Source organism: Raphanus sativus, unplaced genomic scaffold (genome assembly GCF_000801105.2).
Source record: "Raphanus sativus cultivar WK10039 unplaced genomic scaffold, ASM80110v3 Scaffold3435, whole genome shotgun sequence".
Taxonomy (NCBI): domain Eukaryota; kingdom Viridiplantae; phylum Streptophyta; class Magnoliopsida; order Brassicales; family Brassicaceae; genus Raphanus; species Raphanus sativus.
Genome location: NW_026618741.1, coordinates 1 through 10,965, shown reverse-complemented (window position 1 = coordinate 10,965; position 10,965 = coordinate 1). Strand labels below are relative to the sequence as shown.

At 37.3% G+C, this 10,965-nt stretch overlaps 2 protein-coding genes and 1 non-coding gene across 3 annotated transcripts; 1 reads left to right on the top strand and 2 right to left on the bottom strand.

Annotated features, from left to right (window-relative positions):
* Positions 1 to 3,923: 3,923 nt before the first annotated feature.
* On the bottom strand, positions 3,924 to 4,005 carry TRNAS-AGA (transfer RNA serine (anticodon AGA)). Its single transcript has one exon. It is a non-coding gene; the product is annotated as a tRNA-Ser (tRNA).
* Positions 4,006 to 4,540: 535 nt separating this feature from the next.
* Positions 4,541 to 7,017, bottom strand: LOC130506582 (protein phosphatase 2C 7-like). Its single transcript, XM_057001262.1, has 4 exons — positions 5,831 to 7,017; positions 5,349 to 5,705; positions 5,164 to 5,269; positions 4,541 to 5,074 (listed from the first exon to the last, which is right to left on the bottom strand). The coding sequence occupies exons 1-4, from the start codon at positions 6,503 to 6,505 to the stop codon at positions 4,740 to 4,742; spliced, it is 1,473 nt and encodes a 490-aa protein (XP_056857242.1). The 5' UTR covers positions 6,506 to 7,017; the 3' UTR covers positions 4,541 to 4,739.
* Positions 7,018 to 7,267: 250 nt separating this feature from the next.
* LOC130506581 (U-box domain-containing protein 35-like) lies at positions 7,268 to 10,546 on the top strand. The gene is made up of 8 exons (XM_057001261.1): positions 7,268 to 7,745; positions 7,818 to 7,918; positions 7,995 to 8,116; positions 8,216 to 8,434; positions 8,507 to 8,759; positions 8,853 to 8,930; positions 9,013 to 9,763; positions 9,846 to 10,546. The coding sequence occupies exons 1-8, from the start codon at positions 7,586 to 7,588 to the stop codon at positions 10,280 to 10,282; spliced, it is 2,121 nt and encodes a 706-aa protein (XP_056857241.1). The 5' UTR covers positions 7,268 to 7,585; the 3' UTR covers positions 10,283 to 10,546.
* The last annotated feature ends 419 nt before the right edge of the window (positions 10,547 to 10,965 follow it).

Below are 10,965 nucleotides of genomic sequence, written 5' to 3'. Positions count from 1 at the left end.
TAGTAGTATATAAGGTGGATGGGCCACTCCTCTTATCACCAATTGGTTTTAAGTGTGAAGCTCATCTAGCTTAACAACTAGTTGTTATAGGTTTGTGCATACAAATTATGAAAACATTTATTTTATAATATTTTAATAAAAATATTATTACAGCAACATTTTAACCAATAAAAAAGTAAAATATCATATGAAATCAATAAACTTTACAACGATAATTAAATTGAAACAAAATGAATAATTATTAAGGGAATCTCTCCATGAGTTCACTCTTCTTTTGTTTACTACAACTTGTACCGTGTCACGTGCAATGTTAGCAAAATCTTTTACGTAAGATCGACAAAATTTATATTTGATTCGACACTTTTTGTTTCTTTTGGTAAATCTGGCAAAATTTATATTTGTATTTAAAAAGTATAAATCAGATACTAATATTAAATATCTGTTAAAATGATAAATTATAAATCCTAAAAAAATAAAAAGATATATCTAACCAAATATTTGTATATACGCACACATATATTTATTTTTATTTCTATATTTCTACATTATTTTATTTATTAAATTAATAATTTAATTATTAAATTATGAAAATAAAATATTTTATTGTTTTATAATAAAACATTGTTGTTTGACATTAATTTTACTTTAAAAATAAATAAAATCCAATTATATAAAAAATTCGTCAAATTATGTAAGATAGCAAAATAAATACAAATCATAAAAATATTTATCCGGACCACAAAGACTTTCTAAATCAAAAATATTCGATTTACCTACATTCCTAAATCTAAATATCCGATTCAATTATCAAATATTGTTATTTTTTCAATAACTGCCTTGGTATTTGCTTATTTACTTATTTACTTATTACTCGTACTTGCTCAAAAATACTTGTTATCCGCTACAAAATTCTTATTATTGGTTAAAAAATACTTAGTGATAGTTAAAGATTTATTTTGTTTCAAGTAATTGCGAGTAATCAAATATTTTATAAATGCGTATTTGATTTGTATAAATAACAAGTGCAGTCAAATAACTTGCAAGCAGGAGTTTTTTCTCCAGAGTATTAGATAAAATAAAGGCTAATTTATGAACTAGCCATATTTAGAGAAGAAATTAAGTCAATGACATTAATTTTGACATAATGTACAAACTAGTATTTAACATCTTTTTGTCCCGGTAATATCCTTAATAGTAATAAGTAACAGGTTACATATGGATAGAGTGGATAACGTCGATATATTTTTGTTCACCACGTATTTAATTATAATAGATAGTAAAAGGAATAAATAACATAGAAAACTCTTTAATAAATAATGTATTCCATATCAGCGAAATAATATAGGATTCAAGATTCATTCACAACCCCAAAATACTAAACCTAACCCCATTAAATACTAAACCATATCAACTAATCATTAAATCTTACATGGAATAAACTCTAATCTAATATTAACCCTAATCTTCCATAAACTAAACTCAAATTTCTAAATCCTAATAAGATGTATTACCATTCTACATAAAACATATAGAATAGAAAACATGAAAATGTAGTTGAAATCTAGATATCATCTTAACATATTTCTCAAATGTTGATATGGCTATGCCTTCATGGAAGGTGGTAATGCTTGTCCTAATGTCAACTCCAATCGTACATAAACTAAACCCTATTAACTAATCACTAAACCCTATTTGAAAATATAAACCCTAATCCAAGGTTAATCCCAATTTTATAAACTAAACCCTAGCTACTAATCACTAAACCCTACATGAAAATATAAACCCTAATCCAATGTCAACTCCAATCTTTTATAAACTAAATACCCAAATTTCAAAATATCGGTAAATGCATTTCAACTATACACGAGCATATAGAATAGAAAAGATGACAAATGATATAGCACAAAATTCTATTCCATTTACGTTCAACATATCCTTCTCCTTTACAAAATCATATACACACTAATATAAACACATATATACACTGATACAAAACTCATATCACTAAAATATGAAACAACAAAGAACAAGATTGAACCTTCTTTTCGAATGAAATATAACATAGTAATAATACATTATATATTAATAAACATAGCAAATAAGAACATAGCCAAATTTGAAAGAAATACAATCTATTCCATTTCACAAAATAGAACAGAAATACATTCATTGTTTATCTCCTTCGGAAACTTACGAGTTTTCAAGTTCCGTCTTCGCTCAATAACAAATCTTGGATTGGGAAGATGGATGCACGGAGTCGCAACGCCGTCGGCCGGGGTGATGGTCCTCGCCCGTTTAATGTGGAGGCGTATTGGCTCAGGTAATGCTTCCGGCGCCTTGCTGTAACTGCGGCAGCGCCCTGGTTATTTCAGAAACAGAGAAAATTGGGATTTTGAGAGAAGTTCTCTGATCATAAAATATTCTCAGAACTCAGTCGGTGGTGATGATGTGGATCTAATCTATGAATGAATTCTTGCCTTTCGTAAAAAGTTAAGAAGAGTTACAAAGGAGGAAGATGTGGATGTTGAAGTGTCACAAATTATTTGACATGCATAATTATTAACTTTTTTTTATCTGCAGGTTTCACCGGTCAAGAGAAAGGACGTTATAGTATTAATATGTATATATAACGGAGTGTATAGATTTGTTAGGGAAAATAGTTAGTAAATGAATTATGTACTTTTTCATAGTCATATGACCCAATTTCTCATAAAATAAATACTTGGTTTCTAACGAGGCAAGTACAAGTATTAAATCAAACTAATACTCAAACGAACCAAGGCAAATAGCAAATACTTAAAATTTTGCAAGTACTTACCTTGTTCCTAGTCGTAGCGATACAAAATATATAAAGAACACAGAAAGTCAAGGAATCCGGCATAAGATTTTTGTGTTTCTCCTTCCGGAAGATTTAGATGAAAGTTTGTTTAACCTCCCACCATATTTTTTTGGTTTTTAAACCTCCCACCATCTTTATTTTATACCAGTCGTACAAAGACAAACGTGCACATGCTTATGACAATTTATCACACATTTCGATGCCTTATTTTAGTTTGGTCATATCTAACGAATTAAATCATCTCGCACGTAGTTACGAGATCCAATCTCTACTATTCTTTTTAGTTTTACCAAACATGTGCGGGATCCAATCTCTACTGCAACGCAGAAGATTTAAATATTGTATTTGTATGACTTACCTTTTCATTAATTCATTTACAAATTTACAGTTAATTATTCACAAATAACAGTTGCAAACTCGACCGGGTTCAACCAAGAAGCCAACAGCTTGTCTAACGTGCTTTAGTTCACATCCCAAGCCCAACTAGCAAACAAGAACAAAACGCAGAGAGTCTGAGAGAGCATCTTGTAATAAGCAAACTTGTTGGGAAAGTCCAGAGAGGATTTGAGACATACTATTACCTCTTCAGTTGCATCACGGCAACAGTGTTCAAGCCCTGTACATCCTCTCTCCATTGCTAAACGAGCAGCATTTACGTCTTAAAAGAAGGCTACACGATTAACCAAAAAAAGAAGAGGAAAAACATGTGGACATGACCAGTGCAGAGACATGAGAGCTGCAACTGTAGCACATTTACCTGTATATATTTTTTTTGACATCAGCGCATGTACCTGTTAAACAGTTAAACAGTTAAACACTGATAAATGAATATTGGTTGGTTGTGTTCAGAGAAAAAAAAAGAAGATAAATGAACATATCTGCCGGAACACTCTAGAAATTAACAGCTAATTAAAGGCACACTGCTGCAGTTTTAGAAGCTTCAAACTTTGTGTAACAAACACATTTCAGATTTGGCTGACATTTTAAATTTTACAACGTTAGTTGGCCCTTCTCAAGTGGCCGTTTAGACCTATGGTCTCTTTTCTAGGTAAGCAGTGAGGGGAAAGAGGAAAAATTAAAATAACGTGAGCGGCAGGATTCGAACCTGCGCGGGCAAAGCCCACATGATTTCTAGTCATGCCCGATAACCACTCCGGCACGCCCACTTTTGATTATTCTAACCATCACATATATTTAATCCTCATCTCTGTGATGAGTTCGTGACTCAGAACTTGTTCTGAATTCCTCCAGTGAATTGATGAATGGAAGCATGAAAGCATATCCTCTCTCGGGTCAATATCTTCTTCACTGATAGTTTTTTTTGCAAAAGTATATGATCCTTGGATTGTGTCCTGATTATGGCTTTGATATTGCTAGCAGCAACAAACGACGTTCATTATGAACCATTCTCAAAGCCGTGGAAAGAAGCAAGACTTGGTTGGCGATATCACCATTGGTTCAGTGAAAGAGAGGCATACCAAAGGTAGAGGTGAAGAAAAGGTCGTGTTGATGGAAGCCAAATCAGGTTTGATGAACACACGGTCATTGTTGTGGACATTAAAGAACACAAAAAGAAGTATGTGAAGTGGTTATCACCAGCCGACTGGTATAGTTGCCACACAGCCGCACAACTTTCATAACATGTGACCACCATCACCACCACATTCAATATCACACAACATATCCATCTACATTTATAAATAACCCAAAAAACTACAATGAAATTTCTTATTCTTATACATAACATACACATTCAAGTCCATGAGAAAAAGAAATGGACTTTAGCTATGCATCATCATCACCATCAACGCACTTCACTTCTTATTTGTACGTAAACTTGTGGAAATAAAAAAAAATAGTAAGAAAATATAATAGTGTAAGAGATCGAGTGTACACTGTTTCAAGACCTGGTCTTTAACTTTCTTTGAGCTTTCAGGTCCACCACAATGATCGAGATATTGTCTCTGCTTCCCTTTTGAAGAGCAAGCTTCGAAAGATAGTCAGCAGCGGCTTGGCACGCCTGGTCTTCCCCTACACCTCTCTCAGCTAAAGGCAATGCTCCATTCCTCTTGTGCCACAATAAGATCCGTCTCCTCGCAAACTCACAAGCCTCTTGATTACTCATCACGTCCCAAAGCCCATCGCTGGCCAGTATCAAACACTCGTCTTCTCTTGCTCGTGGCATAAACGTCACTTCAGGATCCGGTATCACATATGGCTCCAGATATTGATCACCTGAACAAAAAAGATGCAGAGTAAACCTTCTTAGTGTTTTTGTATAGACTGCGACAGAGTAAACCTTCTTAGTATCAACGTTGACCTACCAATGGACCTGGACATGGCTAGAACGCCAGAGACACGAGCGCCTTGCCATTGTATAACTTTCCCTCCAGCTCTCTCTATCCTTGCATACTCGTCCTCTCTATCTGGCTGCAAAAAGTAACAGAGAGTATAGGAAAAGTAAGAAACTTTTCTCAAGATCATATTTTGAGTGAGGATTGTTTTTTACTTTGTGATCAACTGACAAAGGCATAGACTCTTTGCCACGTAGCAAAACCGCTCTCGAATCACCACAGTTCGAGACTATTATATGCGACGAGCAAACCAAAGCAACCACGGCGGTTGATCCCACGGTTTCAGGAGAAACAGCCTCGAGAACCATCTCATCAGGAGAGCCAACAACAGGTCTGTTGATTTTCCCTTTGACTTCATCATCCACCTTTAGGAAACAATCGAAAAACACTTTCTCCCACAGCACCTGCCTACCTTCCCCAGTGTTGTTCCTCTCGCACAACAACTCTTCTTTAATCCATTCGATCTCTTCAGCCAAAGCAAAATGGATCCTGTCGTGACAATAGTCAGCAACCTGCAACAAGAATCCCATTTTCCACCAAAGGCGTCATATATCACATAACAACCTGCAAGGCAACAAAACATAACTAACATAGTATCTTTGTGTTCAAACTCTCTCTATTTGCTAAAAGCATATACCTGGAGGCCTCCGTGGCCATCATATACACCGAAGAAGTGACTAGTGAGGTGCGTGAGACTCGGACTCATCCCTTCATGATCTCCTCCCATAAGCATTTTAATAGGTATTTTCAGAAAACGAGGTAGCGCTCTCACGGCATCCTCCATCTCTGATCTATCACCGCAGATCGAAACTGTTCCCCAGAGAGGTATACAATCCAGCTCGTAGACGCTCCTGCTTCCTCCTCCTCTTGCAACGTTGTGATTCTCTTCGGGGAACCTAATGACTACTACCTCTGATGAAGAAGCTGCCACCACCTCCTCCATGTTCACGTCGTGATTCAGGCTCGTGATAAGGACTTCTGCAGTGGGAACCTGATCTATGGTTGTCTCGTTTAGGATGATAGCCGTGGCGAGAACACGCCCGTTATCTGGTAAACTAATCTCAGACCTAGCGTCCACAACTATTAGACCCTCGCTTATTATAGTCGCGTCAGATACTACTAATACGTCTTCTTCCATCATATACTCAACCTCTCCGTTACTAAAGCTTTGAACTTTCTGATCGGATAGCATGTCAACTGCATCAGTAACGTTCTCTAGCTCGGTGATATCCAAAGAAGACGAGATTCCAGAGTCACACATAGTGTTGGCTAAACTCAAAGTTAGTGCAACTGCTGGTGAAATCTCTTCCATTAGTTCCTATGCTTTGCTTCCCACACGTTAACGGCTAATCTTCATCCTCTTCTTCTTCATGATACTACAACATCCAATTCAGCTATCCACAGCAACCAAAACGCCGTTCTTGACACTAACTTTAGCCAAAGAGTAGCAAAATCAAGAAGAAGTGAGTACCTCTGGGTCACAGATCTGATGGATCTAAAGCAACAGATCCTCTGTATCTCGTGGTTGATGATCTCACCTAATCAGAAGGACCAGACACTCAATCTCTTCTAACACAATCCCTAATTAGAAACCCCCAAAGTTTCAACCTTTTACAAGAGAGGGACACAAAGCTCAAAACTTTATCCAAAAAACAAAAACAGAGGATCAGGTGAAACAGAGAGGGTTTCAATCAACGAGGTGAACCACACAAAAAAAACCTAAAAAGTCTAAAACTTTATCTTTGTCTTTCCAAAACGAAACATGAACTCTCCTGGATCTGATGGATGGGTTTACCTAGACTAAAAGAAAAAAACTATAAACAGAAAAGAAAAATGTAACTAAATTGTTTTTGTGACAACGACTTTGCTATTACTAACACGTTGATCCAATCAATTATAAAATTAGTTAAAACTTCCGTTATTCTTTTATTTTTCATCTATTCAATAATGGTAACTGGTAAGGTAGACGCCGCGTGTCCCTTCCTCTTAAAGGTCAAGACTTAATTTCTCAAAATATTTAATTTTGCATATATAAAGACTTTCAGTGACAAAAAAAAACACGATATGTCTTCAACTAATTTTTTTTCAGGATATGAGATAGAATCTTCCAAAAATACGATAAGTCTTCCCTAATTTTTTTTCTCTCTCTTCTGTTTCATATAAGCTGTTAAGCTGTTATGAAATTTTCTAGAATTAGTAAACTGCAAACACCATTAAAAGCTTCAAAAGAAAAAATTAAACAAACAAAACAGTTCAAGTCTGTTTCGTCTCCTCTAATTCTTCTCTTCTTAATCTCAATCTGAGAATGCAAGTCTTCGTATTGTTTTCTTGAGACCCAAGTTTCATACGTTACCTTTCTCTTCAGGTTGAAAGAAGACAAAAACAAATAATAATGGCTGGAAGAAGAGTAATAAAAGGAAAAGACAGCAATGGTGTTACCGTCATAGCCATTGACAAAGACAAGAACAGCCAACACGCTTTGAAGTGGGCCCTTGAGCATCTCATTGTCGATTCATCAAACTGTATCCTCCTCCATGTTCAAACCAAATTGAGTAATCACCTCCTCCTCCTCATCAATCATCATCTATCATTTATCAATCTAATGAAAAGTTTCTTTAAAACAGGAATTGGTGAAGGAGGAGAGAACACAGAAGCACCACATGACAACCAAGAAGAGGCTCAAAAGTTCTTCCTTCCCTTCAGAGGATTCTGTGCTCGTAAAGGGGTTAGAGAATTCAATCCCTCTTTCTCCTAAACAACATTCACATTATTACTTATACAGTATATATGTTTTTAATCAGATTAGGGCAAAGGAGGTGCTTCTTCACGATATTGACATCGCAAGTGCAATTGTTGACTACATCAATAACAACTCCATTTCAAATATAGTCATTGGAGCCTCTGCAAGAAACACATTCCTCAAGTATCTATCTTTTCTCTCTCATTTAACATGACTTTAAATCTCAAACTTAGCTTCCATGAATTGCTTTTAAACTCTTATGTAATGGTGGTCTTAAATCAGGAAGTTTAAGAGCGTAGATATGCCAGCGACTCTACTCAAAACAACTCCAGATACATGTTCTGTCTTTGTCGTAACTAAAGAGAAGCTCTTAACAAGCAGACCAGCGAGTAGGCCTCACACACCTCAACACAATCCCCAGCCTTCAAAACAACAACAACCATTTATATCTATGTCGTCTGATCCTGGCCCCGCAAGCTTCGTTTCCACTGCATCTGGAAGGTGAAGTTTCCATCCTCTTTTCTGTCTGGTGAACGAGAATACTGATGAATCATTGTTTCTTCTTTTTGCTAGGTCATCTTCTGCATCAAACGGAGACCTTTATCGGCCTACAACAACTCATTACAAGCCTTCTCATAACATGAGTTCTCCAGGAGAGTTTAGCAATGAGTTTTCTTCCAACCGTCAGAGTGTTGAATCAAATGGGAGTTTCTACAGCATCCTAGGAAGATCCACCAATGGAGGAAGCTCCCACTCTTCCACATCCATGGTTAGTAGTATTCTCACCGGTGAAAGCCTATCTGGGGGAAGTATTACTGAACAAGAGGTAAAAAGAACGTTTTCAGTAAAGTATATTTGGTGTTTCAGAATGTAAAAAGTGCTGAGATGTTTGTGTTCTGTAATCTTTAAATATGCTCAGAATCAGAATCTTGAACTAGAGGTGAGGAGATTGAGACTCGAACTGCAACAGTTTAATGCTACCATGGCCCGAGAAACTGTAAGATACCTACTACCATGTTTTCTTGAAAACATTCTACAGATGTTTGACTAATACTAGACACTTAAATGAATTCTTGTAGGCCCCTTCCGCCGAATCTGAAAAGTTGGAGGAAGCAAAGGTAGCAAGAGAGATGCTTAAGGAGCTGTCTGAGATGGATAAGCAGAAAACGCAGAGTGCGCTCCAAGCAGCTGAAATGGCACAACGTCTTGAGGAAATAGAGAAGCAGAAGAGAAGACTTGTGGAGATGCAGGCCAGGTTCAACGAACAGAGCATGGCCAACAACGTATCCTACAGACGGTACAGCATCAAGGATGTTGAAGATGCAACCGATGGCTTTTCAGATGCGTTAAAGATTGGGGAAGGAGGGTATGGACCTGTGTTTAAAGCCGTTATTGAAAACACTTCCGTTGCCATCAAAATCTTGAAGTCAGATGTCTCACAAGGCCTGAAGCAGTTCCAACAAGAGGTTGAGGTACTAAGCTGCATGAGACACCCTAACATGGTGATTCTCCTCGGTGCTTGTCCCGAGTACGGCTGCCTTGTGTATGAGTACATGGAAAACGGAACGTTAGAAGACCGTCTCTTCTGCAGAGACAATACTCCACCGTTGTCTTGGAGAGCAAGGTTCAGAATCGCTGCAGAGATTGCCACAGGGCTTCTCTTCCTTCACCAGGCCAAACCTGAGCCGCTGGTGCATAGAGATTTGAAGCCAGCAAACATCTTGCTAGACAGACATCTCAATAGCAAAATCAGCGACGTTGGTTTAGCTCGGCTGGTACCTCCCGCTGTTGCTGATAGCTTCACCCATTACCACATGACTGCTGCTGCTGGTAATACTTTCATTTCTACATTTAAACTAAACCAAATCTAATCTTTTGCATTTCTTTAACAATGGACCAATTGTTGAAACAGGTACGTTCTGCTACATTGACCCTGAGTACCAGCAAACGGGAATGCTTGGAGTGAAGTCTGACTTGTACTCATTTGGTGTGGTGCTTCTGCAAATCCTCACGGCGATGCCAGCAATGGGTTTAAGCCATAGAGTAGAGCAAGGGATTGAGAAAAATAGACTGAGAGAAGTTCTTGATCCCAGAGTATCAGACTGGCCTGAAGAAGAGACGCTGGTGCTAGCTCAGCTGGCTTTGCAGTGCTGCGAGTTGAGGAAAAAAGATAGACCTGATCTTGCTACTGTTCTGTTGCCCGCACTGAGCAAGCTAAGAGAGTTTGCAACAGAGGACCATGGCTCTGATAGAACGTTCTCTGTGTCACGTGCTCACAACTCAGTTCCTCGTTCACCAATATCTTCCTCACCGGTTGGCTTCTTAGAACCTGCAGTAACAGATTACTAAACTAAACGTTGGCTATCTCTGAGATCAGCGATGAACTTGCTCAACTTAAGCATCCGATGCAATCCCCATGCCAACCAGAAGAAGGCGATCTTGATGATCATAAACAAGCCAAGAGGAATGAAGTTGTTGTTGGTCTTTTAATGATTTGTGCTTCACCAAAAGTTTATTGTTGATCTCACATAGTGTCGAAGTTCCTATCTTCTGTATATGAAATTCTTTATTGTTTGGTCTCTCGTCCTTGCAAAAATCAAGTCACCTCCTCTATGGCACGTAGAATCTTTCAGAGCAAATGCATACAGAGAAATTTAGTAGGAAGCTCTTTAATTTGGAAATTGTTGGATAAGATAGTTGTAAAGAAGATGTAAGTAGTTAGTTACACACACAAAACCAGAACTTTGAAAGAGAGAAAACTGACAGAGTTACACCAGTAATATTAGCTCTGACAAGACAATTTGTCAATTCGAGACAAGACCAGCTAGATATATATTTGGGTCTTGGGAGACAGCAGAAGGTTCATAATAACAGCTCCCCAATTATATCATGAAACATGTAATGGAACCTAGGACTCAGATAAGATACTGTGTAATACTTTCACGTTTCAAGATCAATGAACAAATCACAGACCATATTAAAGCCAAGCTCTTTTTAAAAAAAAACTTAGCAGCTAGTAGAGAGATGAGATT